The 19,271-nt window shown below is 38.9% G+C and overlaps 1 protein-coding gene across 8 annotated transcripts in view; it reads left to right on the top strand.

Moving 5' to 3' along the window:
* Positions 1–19,271, top strand: part of MAST4 (microtubule associated serine/threonine kinase family member 4) — a 292,509-nt gene that overhangs the window by 163,973 nt on the left and 109,265 nt on the right. Inside the window, exons 1-2 of one of the 8 annotated variants that reach the window (XM_027671420.1) lie at positions 2,828–3,149; positions 7,658–7,738. The exons of 5 other annotated variants lie outside the window; for them this stretch is intronic. In XM_027671420.1, the coding sequence (XP_027527221.1) occupies positions 3,103–3,149; positions 7,658–7,738 (128 nt within the window). In that variant the 5' untranslated portion in view covers positions 2,828–3,102. Of the gene's footprint in view, positions 1–2,827; positions 3,150–7,657; positions 7,739–19,271 lie in introns of those variants that run through there. 2 more of the 8 variants (XM_027671421.1, XM_027671425.1) reach the window with 2 other exon arrangements.

Here is a 19,271-nt window from a genome sequence, read left to right as displayed (position 1 = left end):
TTGTCGAGATGGTATCTAAGCAGTCCAAAATTAAGAGAAAACAGTTGTTTTGATCAAATTTGAAGTCAGCTTTCACTTGCAAGGCTTCATCTAATTAAATCACTGCTGGTTTTTGCCCCCACATGCATGAAGCGGTTCCCATTTACTCCTGCAAAAACTGTAAGATTGTAACAATGAGAAGAATTTGATCTCTTACTATGTATTCATCTCTCTTTTTCAGTAAATCATGATTTTCCAAGCTTCAGGAAAAATGTATAGTAGAAGAATTTAGAATGTCAATTTATAGCTCAATCTCAGTTTAGAATAATTTACCATTAATGTGATGTGAAGTGCTTGCAGAAATTAGCTCAGGAGAAATAGCCCTTAGATGCAGTTGTTTATGGTTAACTGGCTGTACACAACTTCCAGGCCAATTCAGTTTCCTTTATAGACATGACAAGCTGACCGCATTGCCCTCCTGCAGGTAAAATACCTAACTATCATGTTTCATGCTGAAGTAGTGTTTAGTGACAGACTATTCTTTTGCACATGGAGGCAACCAACCAAAATACCTCGATTGTGGACTTCTGTTCACTCCAGTATTAAAATTTGCCTTATGGAAGTAGTATGTAAAATTTGTATTGTGCTTTTGATCAAAGCACACCTTCTCCTTTAGAACTAGTTCTTTTGCTGGTTTGTTTACAGAAATAGTTGTGGTGCATGCTGATTCAGTGGAGTTGGCTGTCCTCCTTGAGGCGTTATGCTGTCTCCTACTCTCTGTGCCTTCACTGAAAATTTAACAATTTTACAAAACAACAAATAATTACTTTGGTGTTATGTGTGCATATGCTTACACAGATAACGGGATGAAGCACCAAACTAAAGGTTAGGATGCACAAAGTTAAGCCCTTTGAATATCATTTACAGCTTAACTGAAAGTGTATATGTGTGGTGTGCGCAAAGTCACAGTTTACCTGTTGAAATTTTCTGTCTCCATCAGAAATAGGACTTTTCAGCAACTGAAGAAGTATTATGTGAAAAAGAGATTTTTATCAATGGATTTTTAAGGGAACAGAGCTTGGTTTGAGAGGTGCTGAGCAATGGGAATAGGGAGATGCCTGTTCTAGGCAGCTAGAGGAGAGCCAGGGACCTCTGACTCTAATATCCCATACTCTGCAGCTCTCTTGTTAAATTTCTATTCCTAAAGGGTTGTCTCCAAACTCAAATCATGTAAACATGGGCAGCTTCACTGGATAGTTTCAGTGGCAGAGTTGTTTGACCGTTAAACACTTGATTCTCGTACTATATTTTTCCGGTTTGAGAATATCTTCAAAACGCTGATGTTTTGCTTGTGTTCTGAATAAAATTTGAGAAACCTCTTTTGAAAGTTCTGTTCAGCATTGGGTACCTAACTGATTTTTGTGCCTTTACAAATGGGTGAATTCACCCATTGCAGTTTGTGAGCCTGAATTTTACTCCTTAGATCTTGTCCTTTCTCTTTCTTTTAGGAGGTAGTAGAATTTAGAACTTCTTTAGAGAGATTGCTTGGCTTAGTAATGCTTGGTGGGACCTCAGCTTAGTATTCAGAATCTAGATGTCTGTTACGTTTTAAAAATTTAAATGCGTAGTTCTGTTTATTCTTCAGTTTTGTTTTCAATCTGTAAATGAAGGCTTCAGGTAATACATAACAGAGATTTAAAATACTTTGCAGTAGAAACAAAGTAGGAGTAGGAGACACAAAAGGAGACACTTTGCAGTGGGAGACATAAAAGAGAGAATTCAGTTATTCTTTTCTACTGTGTGGTTGAAAAAGCAATGTAGTTCACCAAATCCAGTTCAGCAGTTTTCATAACTAGGAGATTTCTCTCTGTGTCTGAAACCTATGGCTGTGTACCTGTGAACTCACTCATTTCTTCCAGAACTGACCCAAGGACCCAGAAAGTGGCAGCTTCATTTGGTCCTTTGCTGTGACTAGTCTATAGAAGTTGTCCATGCACAGAGAAGGTCCAGAGCTCTGGCAAAAAATAAAATCATATGGTTGACGTTATTATATTGTATTCAGGAAAAGTAGGCAGATGAGATAAAATATTCTAGCTCTTAACTTACTAAAAATAAGCACTTGCACTTTGCTTTTCCTGCTTTTTTATAGAACACCGAAAAATTTGCTAGTCTTCATGGAACAATTCACAGTATTTATTTATTAAAATGATAACCTCAGGATAAGAGAAAGTACATAAAAAAGGAATAAAATTAGGTTAAAATAAACATCCTACATAGTGGCAGTGATCTAAAACTGTCTTTACAAAAAAGTTGCGTAGTGGTTTACTTTTAAGTGACGTTATCTTTCAAGTGACGTTACCTTTAAAACTGAAATTGGTAGATTTTTCAGCAATTTCTGGGTTTGGCTCTCACCCTTAATGTAAATGATAAATGATTTCCCTTTAAAATTCAGGTGCAAACATGACAGAACAGCATGATGACTCTTCCTTTTTTTAACCTCTGTGTTACAACAATATGTTTGTTCTTTGAAAGCTTTGGCAGTTAATTTTCCCCATTAAAGGAGAAGAGCCTGTTTTTCATTCAGCAGTTTACTGTTCCATTGCTGCAGAAACTGCCTATCTGTTTACCAGGGAAAGGGATAATGTGACTTAAAGAAGATGACTGAATCCTATTTAGCAGGATCAGAGGGGGTGGTGAATGTTTGACATTTGCTGAGAAAACTGTGTTAAGCACAGAGGCTCTTCTGTATGGTGGGCTGGCATAGTGAGGGGAACCTCTCCATCCTCCGAGGTGCAACGTGTGTGTGTGTGTGCGTGCGCGTGTGTTGGCGCAGTGGCTGCTGCTGCGGAATTCCGGGGATGAATTACTTGGTGTGCACAACTGAAGGTGCTGTTCGCTTTGCAAAACTGGTGCGGCGTGCGCTGCCACTGACCTGAGAGAGGCAGCTGGTAGCTCTTCGTGACAGCTAGAGGTGGAAGGACCCCAACTTACGGTCCTCCCCCTGCCCCAAGAGATCCTTAGTCCATTCCTTTATAGTGGTTCTTTTGGCTCTCTGTCATCGCCAGAATGCTGCCCGTGAATGTGTGTCATGATTACAATAGAGTGTGGTAGCACCTAACAGCAATGAAAGCCCAGCGGGAAAGGCTACAAATTCCAGGGCTGACCTTGGAGTAAGTATTGTCTGTCTTTAATATTTTAATGGTTTCTGCATGACTCCGGCTTTTGTGCAATCAGGAGCTGTTTAACATACATTTGTGCTGACAGTCTGGGAGCACTGCAGCTCCGCGTTGAAAGAACGTTTTCAATGCACTGCAGTTGGTTTCAGCAAATGTGTGAGCCTGGAGCTGGGATATTGCAGTGTGTTTGGAAAGAAAGCATTTCTGCATATTTGAAGTTACTGAATCTCGGTGCATGAAACATCCTGTCAGCTCACAGGGGGAGAGTCTGTCAGTAGGCCATGGTGTCTGTCTTTCTCTCCAGCTCTGTTACTATTTGTCTATCCCAGTGCTGCCTTTTAGAAAGGCCTCTCTCTGTGCTGAAAAATAGAGCACGCTGCAAGAAATTAAAGCATTATAGAAATGCTGTCTGTGAAAATCCATCAGGAACGACATGTATTTTACATACGTAACTGCACTAATGAACTGTATTGACATTCTAGAGGATTTCTGATAATTTCTGCAGTATGTTTACCTAATTTAGCAGTGTGTTTACCTCTGCTTGCTTAAAACTGATTAACTAATTTGTGTGCTTTCAGCTATTTAGAGAGTAGCTAAATGAAAATGTGTAATTTTAATACATAGTGATAGTAAGTATAGTCTTTTATTCATAAATGCCAGCATATGTTTACCTGAGATTTGTTAGTCAAAGCCAAATATTTATTTCTATACATGTATACATACATACCTGCAGTCTACACTGACATGTCAGAGATGTATGTATGCATGGTATAGCCACCATGAGGACTTGCAAATTTTATCTAGGTAAATAGATACGGTTATGTCAGGTCCTTTAGTACTCCCTGGGACTGCTCCATTCTTGCTGGAGAAAAAAAACCCAAACCCTGAATGCTGCAGATGCCTGCGGTAAAGTTATTTAGCTATGAAAGGTATTATCTCTGACATCTGCCATGTTTTGAAGAGAGGGCTACAGGTCAGTGTGTAGCATAGCAAATAATTTATTCTATTAATCACATGAAGGTGACAGAGCACTTTATTCAAAGGAACAAATGTAGATATTATATTGGGTTTCCCAGAACTATATTTGTGAAATATCTCAGAGAAATTCTGCATTTCAGTCAGATATCTTCTGCTAAGAGCAGTGTGTGTTAGCTGTGAGCAGGCTGAGCTCTAGATATTTTTCTTACAAAAAGAGCATTACTAGTTTCTCATGAGTTTTGGAGGAGGAGTCTTACCAGAGACCTCATTAAAATGGTTTCCATGAATAATTGATAATTATACTTCTTTTAAGATGTGGCAATTTAAATATTTTTAAATCAGTCTTCACTGAATTATGTAATCATCATATAAGAATAACATCACTAGCTGCAAAGGATGAAAAAGGATTCGTGTTACTGTTTTACAATGTATGTGTGTGTTTTTGTAATATGAGGTAATTGTTTACTGCCTCCTCCTTTTTCATGGTAACCTGACATAATTACACTTGCTTTGCCATATTTAGACAATATTTATTAAGACTGATAAAATTAATAATTATATTTTAAATTCAGTATTGATCATTGCTTTTGCTAAAATGTTGTCTGGATATATTTAATTTTCCCATATATTACACCTTCTTTTGCCATCACACTTGCTACTTTCTGAACTTGATTTACTTTTAGAGAAAAGAAAGTATCATATTTTAGTTGCTGGCATTTAATGATTCCCACAGAGTCATTCTCTCATGATTTGCCAGAGTTGAGTCAATGCAGACTTAAGTCATGTCTCCCAAATTCTTATTTGCAATCATTTATAAAAGAGCATATCTGGGGGGAAAAAAATCCAATTTATTCCTTGCACTCTGATTCTCATGAATTTTCTTTCAGTGGAGTTTAAATGTTGGGACTAGAATTATGTTGTCTCCCTGAGAAATTAGCATGGTCTGTCTACTTTATATTCATTACTTGCAGAAAGCTCTTTCAAAGAATATTAAAGATCCAAAATAAAGCACTCAAAATTTAGTAAATGTAAGAAGTAAGGCTGCCTGTCATGCACTGTGATAATTTGTTTTAACAGGTTTTTCTAGGTCTTAAAAAAAGCAAAGCTGAAAAGCAAGTTCTGTAGAAGAAATGGATTGACACACCAGTGTCATCCCATAGTGGGAATTTTTAGATTCATAGTACTAGCACATTTGATATTGGATGCCCAGAGTCTGTGCCATGACTGAGTCTCTAATGTGTTACAGTAGTGAAAATGAGGAACAATATGAGTAGCTACTAGGAAGTGTAGGACTTCCACGTGCTGTGTGTGGGCCATCCAGTAGAGGGAGGGAGATGTCCTTTGCCATGGGGTATCACTAGAGTTTGATCACATTGAAGTGACTTAGGGGTCTCATTCTGGGGTTTGAAGTTAATATATTCTTCTCATTCAGTGCCAGAGCTCTCCTTTTAACTATTCTGGCCTTGGTAGGTTCCTTGCCCACAGTTGTTACTCCACAGCAGTTACCTTGCTCTCTGTCTGCTGCAGCCCTGTGTCTTTGGCCAGCTGGTGCCAGTTCTCCCTCCACCTGGATTCTCTTTGGATCAGTGCCAGCTTCCCTCCCTGCTTCTGGTCCTGATGGAGGCTGCTGTGGTCTTCATCACTTGCCTCCACCTCTTCCCTTGCTATGTTCCCGAGGAACAGCGGTGCAAGTACTGACGGTGCAGCACAGGAGCGTTTCTCAGCCTGCAGTCAGTGAGGGCCACACTGACGGATGGACAAAAGGGGCACAACTGGGGGCAAACTACCAGCTATGCTGCAGCAGACCAGCCTGTAGTGGAGAATAAGAGACAGTGCTGATAAAGCTTAGAAATGCAAAACCACTTCTTACAAACCTGTACTGATCATACAGAAACAGCGACCTTTCCAGTGCATGTTGCAGCAGGTCAGTGCAGTGCAATAGAGACTGCTCCAGTGGAACAGCAAAAATCTGTCATTTAATCCACACCTTTTTCCACAGGCCTTCATGGGTTGACTGGTATGAGCCTGGGTTCAGTTTAGCCATTTTTAGGGTGATATATTGACCCATTGGCTCTTAACGAATCTTAATAGCTCAGATGTGGTGACCCTCAGATATGCTGTTGTGCTAGCACAGCTAGTTTGCAGCTGAAACCAAGCCAGTTTATACCCAGCTGCTGGGCTGCATTGGCAGCGTGCTCTTCTGTGCACCTAGTTCAGGGATTATGCAGGCACAGCCAGCAGCCAGAGGAATTTGCCCTGCTGTGTCAGAAATTAACTGCAAAGCCCATCCTTATCTCAGTGCGCATGTCCCTGCCAAACTTTGTGCTCTCTCCAAGGCACCTCAAGAAGGAAAGATTGCAAAAATGTTCAATGTCCAAAAAAAGTCATCCTTAATCTGTTCTAGAAGTGGTAGTATTATTCCTGCTGGAATGTTCAGAAAAGAACTGAATGAGGTATCCACCGTGAAAGGTTTTGAAGGGAGTGCATTGAAATCTGGCAAAGTGTTATGCAATTGAAAACATGAACTGGACCTAAATGTGCTTAGCATATAGGCCATCCATATCTCCACTGGAGACAGGACAGGAGTGCTAGCAGTGGCTGATTGCAAGGGTCTGGTACATAGCAGAACAAATCCTTATGAAGGTGAGCTGGAAAAAGTTCCCTGTAAGTTTCTGCCTTCACTCAGTCTGCACAGAATGCAAAGTTGCGTGGGTTTTTGGGGGAATTAGCTTCAGCAAATTGCAACGAAGGCATGCTATTAAGCATGTTTTAAAAAAGTTTTCTTGCAAGTTTTATGGGGGCAAGTGCATGTGATAGCATGAGTAAATTTTTAAAGAGCATCTGTGAAATGTATCAGTGGCCTGCTGTTTTATTGAGAAACCTTTTGAATGGAGATGCACTTGAGACAACTTCTTGAAGGCACCTTTGAAGTCAAATGCTCAAGTAAGGGTTATATGAATGAATTGTTTATAGTCATATCACATTTGTAAGGAAACATTTCATAGTGAAATGGATGCTAACTAGGGCACTTCTAATTTTTAGTAAGTGTGCAAATTTTAGGCTCTCAAACTGGAAATTTTTATTGCAGTTTTCTTATTGCTGATGAAAGATCATCATCAGTAATAGTCTTCCTTTTGTTTTTAATAAATCTGATTTACATATAAAAAACTTTAAAAAAAACCCCTAAGATTTCTTTTTAAAGAGGAAAAAAATGTCTCATACATAATATATCTGTTTGGCTAGATACCTGAAACAAGTTACCATTTTTCACTTCTCTGGGGACTTCGTACAAAAGTGTTGTTCCTAGAAGAAGTCTAACCTAGTCAAGCATGTGCATCAGCACCAGTTCTCGTGTTTGTTTTTTTTAAAATCAATTTAATCTTAAGTCAGAAACCGTGGCCACTGTCAGTCACTTCATTCATGTTTTGGTTCTAACCGAAACTCCTTTCATAACTCCTACGCTAAAACATGCGACTCTTGCTAAACCTTCTGTTCACTAGAGATGGCATTATTTTAACTTGCAGTCTCACCCCAAGGAGCCTGAGCCCAACCCCAACAAGTCCCTGCAGTCCATGCAGTCCTCTGTTCGCTTTTCATTTTTGGAGGTAAGCAAGTAAACTTCCATTGTTGATGTTTTCTTCTGCATCCAAAACCTGACAATCAAAACATATTGCAAAGGGAAAATTAAAAAAAAATTAAGTATGTCTCTGCAATCCAAAATATGTTTTACTTGACCAGCTGCTGATCTGAATTTAAGTGTTTTGTGGAAAAAATACAGGATAATCCATATTTTGAGACATCAAAATTGAGTACAGAGGCTCAAGATATTGATCCGTAATTCTGTGTTGCTTTGACTGCTTGCTTAGGAATGTATCTGCTACTGAAGTTTTATAGTTTGCTTCCTGTCATCATACCTCAAATTGTATTCTGCTTTGTGAGAAGTTTAAGATGAGTTCAGAAATGTGGGTGATTCATGAAACACGTGGCTATTTTTTGCTTACCTGAGGAATAGTAGTATGCTTAGTGAGTTGAGTGATTTAGAAGACAGTCATGTACAGTACACTGGTAGAACTGTTTCTTACTCAGGACTAGGAGAATTTTAAGATAAACACTAACAGCTACATAGAACATCCTTCTCACCCTCTTCTTTCTTCTACTCCCAGGTTCATTCATAAGAATAATTATTTTTGATACTTGCCAGAAAGGCTTCATGAGATCAGAAAATCATTAAATGATTTAAAAATACTATTAAATTCTTCCTATTATGTAAAATTATCATAATAAATAATAATTGATGGATATTTCTGATATAGAAAAACTTCTTTTCCTTCTTTATTTTCATTTTCATGTAGAAAATTAAATAGCTAGTCAGGGATTTCATAGGTGTCAGTCATTGAGGTTCTGCTCCATAGGGAAGATAATTTTTAAAATGAGATACTAATGAGTTATCAATGCCTCATGGATTAAAAAAAAACCACCAACAAAGCACTTCTAATTGTGGTAAAAGGTCTCACTTGATACTATGAGGATAAGAACTACCACCTTGTTAAACGACTTAATAAGGTATATTTGTGCCTATTTGGTACCACCTCTTGAATGTAGTGTTGCTTGGATATGTTAATCTGCTTCAGCATACTTTAAAGTTAAAACCAAACTAATATGTGAGAGTCCTTCTATCAAGGCTTCACGTGACACTGAAAAATGGAGCAATAACCTAATGGCTTGCTATGTGTTTCTGAAGAAATATTGTAATTTTTTATATATCCTGTTTTGTTAGGGAAGAGATAGTATGAAAATCCCTTATTTGTGCAATTTTCAATGTGATTTAAATAAACCCACTTTTTCTTTCTCAGTGAAAAGACTTTTGTGATACTTCTTTAATAAATTATTAGCAAAATCAGTATATTCTGTGGAATTTATCGTGTTGGTATGGAATGCTTGGTAAAATTAGTATTTTCTAATTGGGTTTTTATTTTATACAGCCAGAACAAATTACTTCCCTCTGTGGTGAAGGAAGTACTCTTTTTCAAAATGTCAATTTTGTGGAATCAAAAAGCAATGTACAAAGTTTTTAATTTGCATGACCTGGATGACCTCCTGAACTGCTTCTTCAGATGTGTGGATGTCCTGCAATGCAAACTGTGCTATGGACACAACCCTCAGTGTTTTTATCGTCTTCGGAACGAGAATCCTTAAGGCTTTTGTTTACCCTTGCTGAGTAGGCAAGAGACTCCCAAGTCTGAGCACTTTCCGTCCTATGCTGGAGGATGCTGGGAATGGACTTTTCAGATGCTTTTTGAAGAAATGGAGTAGAAATTATTGATATATGAAGACTTCCTTGATTCTGCTGAACAATGTTGAAATTCATAGGGATTTTTCTTCGGCTCTTTTGTCCTGAAATTTATGTAAGGCTCTGCCAGAACGGTTACTTTTTCCCTGGAATGGAAATTTTAGAAGTTTGATTAACTCTGAAATCTAGTGCTGTATTTATCTATAGCTGTAGAGGAATGCTGGTGTATTGAACAGCAGATATTTTAGGTATTAGTTACTGTTCAAGCTCGACCTAGGTTAACAGCGAAGAAGAAATCTTTTGGGTTTTAGAGTATAGAAGTAATTAGCATTTCCTGTTCAATTAGCTCAGAGTGCTCCTGTATGTGGGAGAAGAGAAATTACTTCAGTGCAACTGCTTGTGCTCATACTCAGAAATGTTAGCATGGGAACCTTACCAGAGTGGATGGATAGGATTTTCCTGTCTCCTTCTCTCTCTCTCATGCTGTCTCATCTGCCTCATGGCCTTTGACTTGCACAACTGCTCCTTAGGCAGTTGTTTTTCTTGAAGTTCTGCTTATAGCAGCTGCCGCATATAGTAGCAGTCTAGAGGGAACGTTTTTCCAGCTTGATGATGAAGATCTTTTCAAAATAAACAGTAACATCCTGTGGATGGAAATACCTGCCTGCTGATGCAGTGTGAAGCTATCCATACTTTGCTTCTCAGAGAGAATGGGGAATAAAGAGGTTTTTCAAATCTCAGGAAGCTAGGCACACATTTACCATTATATTTGTATCTTCTGTTTGAATCATCTGAAAACCTGAACTGCTGTTGGGGGGAGAAATATGTGCTATTTTAGTACTAATTAATAAAAGCAGCAGATTTTCAAGGAAAGATGGAAAATGATAATGTAAATAGCTGACACAGCTACTGAGATATTTAACATGCTTATGCTTCTGACATAATTTTAGAATGTTTTTCTTTTCTGTGGATAATTTGGTGTCCTTTGTCATAGTGATGGGGAATGGAATGGGGAAGGTATTAGAAACAGACGAGAAGGAAATACTAAGTGCTTGAAATTGTTGTACCAACCGTGTAGTCCAAGACTCAGCAATTCGGTCCATCACACAACAACCAGTGAAATATGAATTGGGTACTGCCCCCACTTTAGGAGAAACCCTCAAGGCCATACAGCAGGTGAAAATCGGCAAGGTAGCGGGGGGTTGATGGAATTCCACCCGAAGTCTGGAAACATGGGGGCCTTGCACTCCATGCTAAATTTCATGAGTTTGTGGTGCACTGTTGGGAACTAGGCGAACTACCTTCAGACCTTTGTGATGCAGTCATCATCACTTTGTATAAGCAGAAAGGAATTAAATCAGATTGCTCAAATTACCGTGGTATTACTCTGCTCTCCATTGCTGGCAAAATCCTGGCAAGAATACTCTTGAACAGACTAATACCTGCTATAGCAGAAGAAATTCTACCTGAAAATCAGTGTGGTTTCAGAGCCAACAGGAGCACCACAGACATGGTATTTGTTCTCAGACAACTGCAAGAGAAGTGTAGGGAACAGAATAAAGGTCTCTATGTAACCTTTACCGACCTCACCAAGGCTTTCGATACTGTGAGCAGAAAAGGTCTATGGGAGATTTCGGAACATTTAGGTTGTCCCCCCAAGTTCATTAAAATGATCATCTCACTTCATGAGGATCAGCGCGGCCAAGTCAGATATGGCAACACACCTTCTGAGCCCTTTCTAATAAAGAATGGCATGAAACAAGGCTGCGTTCTCGCTCCTACCCTATTCACAGTCTTTTTCAGCATGATGCTCCAAAGGGCCACTGCAGACCTCGGTGATCAGGATGGTATCTACATTCGATATTGTACTGATGGAAGCTTATTCAACCTAAGGCGACTGAAGGCCCACACTAAGACCTTAAACCATCTTGTCCGGGAGCTGCTTTATGCTGATGACGCCGCCCTTTTTGCCCACACAGAAGCAGCTCTGCAGCGTTTAACATCCTGCTTTGCAGATGCTGCTGAGCTCTTTGGGCTGGAAGTCAGTTTAAAGAAGACAGAAGTTCTCTATCAACCTGCACCTCAGGAAGTCTTCCATCATCCCCACATCACCATCGGCCAATCAGAGCTCAAATCAGTCCAGCAGTTTAATTACCTAGGCAGCCTCATCTCCTCGGATGGTAAGATTGACGGGGAGATAGACAACAGGTTAGCAAAGGCATATAGTGCTTTCGGAAACCTCCATAAAAGAGTATGGCGTAATAAACACTTGAAGAAAAGTACCAAGATCAGTGTTTACAAAGCCATAGTGCTGTCTACTCTTTTATATGGTTTCGAATCATGGGTCATCTACCGCCACCACCTGCGTCTCCTAGAACGCTTCCATCAATGCTGTCTCCGTACAATCCTAAACATCCAGTGGTCAGATTATGTGACTAATACATCTGTTCTTGAACAGGCAGCAGTCACAAGTATTGAGGCCATGTTGCTGAGAACACAGCTGCGTTGGGCAGGGCACGTCTCCAGGATGAAGGACCACCGCCTCCCTAAGATCCTGCTTTATGGTGAACTTGCCACTGGCTGCCGCAAGAGAGGAGCCCTGAAGAGGAGATACAAGGACTCCCTGAAGCAACATCTCAGCCTCGGGCATATTGATCATCGTAACTGGTCTACTCTGGCCTCCAATTGGGAGGTCTGGAGACACACCATCTATAACGCTGCTGATGCTTTTGAGAAAGCACGCAGAATCACCCTTGAAGAGAAAAGACAATGCAGAAAGAACCATGCCTTGCAGAATATACCACCTCAGGAGTCTTTCTGCTGTGCCTTTTGCAACTGGACATGCCTATCTCATATTGGCCTTTTTAGCCACCAACGCGCTTGCAACAAACGTGGGTAGAGCCCTCCCCAAATCTTCGCTCGCAAAGCCTAGCCATGATTGAATGATTGAAATTGTTGTAGCTTCTAATAAAAAAGATAAAGAAAATTAAAATAATAAATGAAAAAATGTAGGACATCATGCATTTGAGGTTGAATAGTAGAGAATGGTCAACAAAATGTAGTTTTGCTCAGCTTTTTGCTTTACTGATGCCACTGATGCTGGACTTGAGGGAAAAAGTCTCTAAGGCAGCATGTAATAATGAGAGCAGTTTCTACTGCTGCCTACGTGGAATAGGGGTAGCCAGGGGAGAATTCACATTTGCTAGCTTTGAGTGCTCTAATTCTTCTTCATGACTAGTGTAGGATGTGTGCTGGCTGATGATTTCTGTTTGCTTGAGTTGTGCATGGTATGTTGATCTCGTTTGTGATTCATTCCTGCCTTTGGACATTTATAAAAATGTGAAGGAATTTACTACTTGTAGGCAGGATCAAAAAGAAGTTCTTCATACTGAGAGCTAATTTGAATTTCTGATCATCCTCATTCTTGGGCAGAAGGTTTCAGCGGATGAAAAGATTTGTTTTTACAAAAGAGAAAAAATTTCTCAAAAAATAAAAGATTGTGGTGAAGTTTCCAGAAAGCCTTTACTGGGGAGTGTGAGGCTTGCACAAGTGTCAGGTGCTCTACAGACACAAATGTTACTAACCTTCCCAAACTGGCAAAGAGATTGAAAGGATTAATTCTGAAGCCCTAAAAAAGAAGGTGACAAGTAAGAAAAGTCCTTGTACATTTTTTTTTAATGGTTAAAATTTTTTTTATAGACTTTTTCTTGAGGAAAAATCCAGTTCAGCTCACCACATCTACAGCTGAGTTGGCAGGAAGGCAAATGAGGATTATTAGCTATACCGTTTGGTAATGTAGTCTCTTTTCTTGGGAAGCTTGTGAGGAGGCTGTTGTAAACACTGCATTTTACATGGGATCATCTTGTTAACTGATTACTTACATGTTACCAAGAGCAGCAATTACATGTATAACTAGCATGGATTAAACCTCATCCTACAGCACTGAATTGAAAGAAAAAAGTCAGAGTCACAGATAGCTTAGAGCTCTTAGCCATTTAGTATTAAGTTTTTATATCCATGAATTGCCAAAAAATGGTGAGGCTCACATTTTCATTAAATGTAACCTGAATCTATAATATAAATGAGTAACCATTATGAGCAAAGGAAGAATTAGTATCAAATTTTTAATATAATTTTATAACAATAACCCCTGATATTTAAATTTACACAAAACTTTCTTTAAAGTGTCTAAATTCATATACTGAATTGTGGAATACAGAAATAAAAATCTAGTTGGTGTGCTCCTATTCTTCCACTTTCTTTGCCTACCTTCCTTTCTTTTCCCATGACATTCCTGCATTCCAGAATCAGATAAAGACAAAAAGCGTAAAATAGTTGTCTTCTAAAGACTGGATTGGTCTGTTTTATGAAACCATCAATGAAATGGATGGCTCCTGTAGAAAAATGAAGAGGGAAGTTTCTAGTGATTTTTTTAAATTGTTGTTCTGAAAGTGAGCATGTTTAAAGAGCTTTTAAATGTTTTCTAGCTCTGTATGATGCTGTGTGCACATGTAAATCATATGCTCCCATGTGAAAAATATAACGGACAGCAGGAATTTAGTTTAGCTTTTACATTACTGAAGGCAGTAATATATTTTTAAACTTCCCATGTTTCAGTGGGAAGGAAAGTGGCGTGGACAGTCTTTATGTGTTCTGCTGCACCTGAACAGGGCTGGTGGGGGCAGCTGCTTTTGGCAGAACTGCCCCAGGGACATGCACAGCTGAAATGATGATCAAAACCCCTGTCAGTCCTGTCCTTGGCCCTGTGCCATGACCATGTTCCTGCCCTCTTCTCTTTTAGCTCTTGTGGTAGTGTCGCTGCACCCTGAGCTGAGTCTCCAGTGTGAGAGCAGGGCTGTCTTAGGATTGGGAAGGGAGCAAGGGTGCAGTTTCAGCACAGGGGGAGGGCAGTGGCAGTGTATATTTGGGCTGGCACTCCACAGCCTTTGGTAACACTAGCTGCCTACGCAGACCTGAGTAACAGCCAAGGTGACAGCTGTTGTACACACTGGTTAATGATTAAATCCGGTGTAAGCATATAGGTAGACCAGACAGTGAATACTGCGGAAAAGAAGGTACTAGTATTCTCTCTGTAATAGGGAGAGACTTGTGCAGAGACATAACGTGGTTCTCTCAAGGCAGAACAAAATTGTCATAGAAGAGTTAGCTATTAAAATTGGTCTCAGAGTAGTTTCTTTACTTCTGTGTAATTTACTGCAGAACTGGTACTTCTTGGATTCATAAGGTTTTGTAAAAGACACAGGAGGACTACATATCAGAGGATGTCTCCTATCCCTATGTCTGAGTGACACAGCTGCCATACCCAGGGATTCTCAAGCAGACATTGTTCTTTAAAATTTATTTCTGCCTTTGCTTTGTGAGACCTATACAAAGTACATTGACCTTAAGTTTATGCTGAAAGATGAGGCCATTGATTTGTTACCCTGAAAGAGGAAGGTCTTGGGAAGGGCTGATGTGGATGAGGTAAAGAATCACTTGGCTCCATTTCTTTCTCAAAATATTCATTATTGTTTAAAATTAGGAAAACCTGCTGTTTCATGTCTCAGGGTGATCTGATTAGTATTCATGAACATCTACCATAAAGCACGAGTTCCTCAAGGTGAAATAAGTTAATCTTTGGTTTTCCCTTCCAAAAATAGTTTGCCTGCTCTGAAGTTGAAGTTATGGCCTTGCTGTTCTCTCAGCTCTTTTTGGGACTACTTATTTAACCATCCAAAATACATTTTCCTCAGCTATTTCCCATGCTGTGCCATATTAAGACTTGTGACAGCTCAAAGGGAAACCTTTTTCTGTTGGAATTGCAGAAAATGAAAAATGAGAAACAATTTCATTGCAGGTTTAAGATTTTTTTTTAGAAGTGGGTTTTGAGGAGTGGTTAAATAAAAGCAGCGCCTTAGCAGGTGTGATTGCATGTGCTCAAATGTGCTGTTTTAACTTCAGCTTTTGAAATACTGTCAAAACTTTTATGTTTTCTGAACTCTATAGAGTCACAGCAGAGGAGAAGATTTTTGCTTGTGAATCATCAGGATTTTGTTGAGTGCTAGGCAGATACACCTGTATAGGCCTATTAGTGTCTTAACGGAGTTGTACTGGTCTAGACGAGGGTCCAATTGAGAATGGCAGGAGCTGCACAGTTGCCGTTGGTGAACACGGGGGATCCCCTGGGGGATCTTCACTGTCAGTTTTCATCCAAGAGGGATATAGGGATGTGCATTTCTGATCCCATATGGGTTTTTTGGGCTGATGCTAAAGAAAGTATGGTTTTATGTGCCCCACACTGATGTAAAATCGGAGAGGCTAAACCTGTGTTGTTATGGTGATATTTTGTAAAGTTTCTGGAGTAGTATAAAACTTAAATTTGCTGATATCATAAAGATCAGGTGTTAAGTAAATTTTTAATAGCTCCCAGAAGAAAACTGCATTCTTGTATATTTCTTTGTCTTATTCCACATAACCTTTCAATTTAATTTGTGGCTTATACTGCTTCATGTTGTTCAGAAGAAAGATTTACTTATATATTTTTTAGATCAAGTAAAGCAAGAAAATAAGCCCCTTCTCCCTACAGCATATTCCAACTTATAGAGACAGATAGCAGAATTTTAGAGACTTTACCAGAAATATAGATCTTTGCTATAGTCCTGTGTTGTTATTTTTGTTTTTTAGTTCATGTGTGAGGTACATCTTAGGAAATAAAGGAAGTTCTTGTGACAGTTATTTCCTCTAGTAGTCAGAAAGCTACAGACAGAGAGCTCATCTGAATAATTTTAAATGCCAACTTGTTGATCTCCACACCCTGAACTCTCATAAAATTCTTCCCAAATCACTTGTGTGCTAGTTTTATTAAGTCTTTTGGCCTTTCAGGTTGTCTTTGGTGTGTACTATGGAAGGTTAAATTTTGAAGTCAGGACGTGAGGCTTTCTAAGCATTTTGAGGAGGTAATATGAATTTGAGTTTGCAAATAACAGTAATTGTGGAGTGGTGCTGTAACATCACACTGAGTCTGAAGACAGTGTTTATTTTTTATTCAAAATATTGTTTGAAAAAATATCTTTCTAACAACTTTGAAGGCTATGCAGTAGTAATAGTACAGTAGTAGTCATAGTAATGACCTGAATGGAGATTTCTTGAACTGCTTTACTGCTTTCTACAACAGAGAATGAAAATATTCTATAAGTATTTCCCCATGAGATATTCTCTCATAATGTTCATTTTTACCATAATTTGATGAGTTACTCAGTAGAGTGTTCATTGGCTAATCTGAATGTTTTTGCCATACACAGATCTTAAAGATCTTGAAGACCTGGTACAGTCTCATTTTGTAATCCAAACCTGATATTACTTTGTAGAATTTTTTTCATACATTCAATTAAAAAAATCTCCACAGCAAAAGTTGTTAATACTTATAAAAAATATGCCATACCTAAAACCAGAAATTGAAGGAGGGGAGGGAGGATGGCATGGAGTTCAACTTGCGGCCACCTACAGACTAGAGTAGGTGAGTTGAGTACTCCATGTGTGGTGTTAAGAAGGAACTGCAATCCAAGGAGGTGGTTAAAATTTGAACAACTGATCACATTCTGTATAGGAAAATAACTCTTAAGACAGATCTTGAAATATGCTTGAAAATGGACAAGCTGGTCTCTTCCTATGCTGTCATACTAAAGAGTTTCATGTACTTGCAAATTACGTGCTAACAGCAGTCATTAGTCACTGCGGTGACTGTACCCGTTTACCTAGAGGATTTGCCTGTAAGATGGTGACATATCTATTAGTAATAACTGTGAATATGCTGAGCCTCAGTTATCTTAATATGCATGTACAATTCAGACTTTTGTTGTATGGCTTCATAATTGGCTTAATCTGATTTAATAGGAAAACATTTAATACATTGTGAATTCAGGGTCCCTTTACTGTCCAAAATGTGACTGACTGTAATCTGTTGCCAGTTACTTCTTGCAGATAGGGAGAAACTAAGTTAACCTATCAGTTGTCCTTTATTTTTCTTTTAAAGTTGTCAGTGGTTCACTCCCAGGAGAAGTATTTACTGAGGCAACTCCATTGCTGTTATCCCAAATCCACAAATTCTGCAGTCTTTGTGCAGCACAGTGACAAAGTTCAGCTAGTATTTGTATGAGTTGCCAAAAGAAAAATCCTGCAGCTGAATTCCTGAGATGGAAATTCTCAACCTTGCTTAGTGTGAACGCTGCAGCGTTATGTTGGAGCTGCATAATTTTATCACACCTTGATAAAAACAGGTGCAGAATAGAAACCAGCGTTGCATGCATCAGCCTGCCCTACAACATACAATTCCAGCAGAGGAAATGCTTGGAGACTCTCAAAGATTTAAAGTGAAGAATGCAGAAGAAGGAGGTGTACATTGGAAATGCACTGCTGCCCCTGCAGTGGCCTTTTTTGAGGGCCTTATTATTTCTGTTGTACACAACACAACTTGTTTTCACTGCTGTGCTGGCTAAATTGCTTTGCAGTGAAAGTTGGTGATCCCTTAGGGAAGGTTTCTTGCTTTGGTAATAGCTTATTCACTATGGAAATGGCAACTTCACATCTGCAAGTTCTGAAAACACTTTAAATATGAATTTGTGGAAACAAAGTGGTAAATAAGAATGAAGAAGCATAAGACTGAGCCCCTTCAGAAGCAGAAATCTTCTCAGTCCTTTTGTTTTTCAGAGATCTTGTTTCTTCTCTTGCTTGCCACTAATAATTTCAGAAGAAAAGTATACGTGTAGGTTCTTAGAGGTAGTGTCTTGCAGCTGTAGAAAACTGAGGAATGTCACGAAACTGCTGTATTTGAGACTTTGGCTAGTTAGTCACCTTGATCCATGAGCTGCATCAGTGGTTAGAACAGGGAAGGCCAGTGCTCCTGATCTGAAGAGCTATTCAGCAAAATAGTCTCTTAGACTGTCAATGCCCTAATAGGAGAGCAGTTCCCCTGCATGTTGAGGGGAACTAGTTCATTTGACTAGAACACAAGAATCCCTGAAGCATGTTACTCAAATTGGTGAGTATGGCAGTGGGATGTCCCCTGGGGCAGAGCTGAACATGAGGAAATGGCTCTATATAAGGACTAGTATTTCTCTCAGAGGAGTATATTGTTTGGGATTCTTCAAACCAGAAAGCTGTGGTGGCATGACAAAATGTTCCGCCTAACTGTGGAACAGTAATGAAAGTAGGGTGTGTTGGACTTCCTTTCCCATAATTAGCAAGTTACTAAAATGAAACTAAACCAGAGAAACTTACAATTACTGAACAATCTTCTTTTAAAAGACATGTTTCAAACTGACTTTTGAACTGTTTCCCTTAAAAGAGTCAGATATGAATGTTTTCATCTTTAAAAGGCAGAGAAAGATTATATGCTGTATGTAATGTTTATACAGACTACCAGATTTATTTGGTTTTAAACTGTAAAACCCACAATTTTAACTTTACAGTGTAAACCCCAAAAAACTGCTCTTAAAAAAAAAGTTTTCTACAATTGAATTAAGATTTTTTCTCAAAAAATACAGCTTAGTTGTCTGCAGCTGTGATTGTATAACAAAATCTAAGTGCATACTGTTTTAGAAGAATCATTGTATCCGGAGTTTCTCAAGCAATTGTTTAGGAATTTCACCTTAACCCTTAAAGATAATGCCATTTACCACATAGGCTATGGCTGTTATTTTAAGAAGGTGCTTGATTAAATATGATGGTGTGTGATGTCAGGAGAACCTCTGAGTATGTGGTCTGGGCTAGTGCAAATAAGATAGGTCTCTTAAGGGTGTCATTGTTTGACATGAATGCCCAAAAATGAAGTAGAAAACTTCATTATGACT

The sequence above is a fragment of the Neopelma chrysocephalum genome, unplaced genomic scaffold (assembly GCF_003984885.1).
Source record: "Neopelma chrysocephalum unplaced genomic scaffold, ASM398488v2 Primary Assembly neopelma1_97102, whole genome shotgun sequence".
NCBI classification, from domain to species: Eukaryota; Metazoa; Chordata; class Aves; order Passeriformes; family Pipridae; genus Neopelma; species Neopelma chrysocephalum.
Note: the sequence above shows the minus strand (reverse complement) of the source record. Positions and strands in the feature narration are given on the sequence as shown.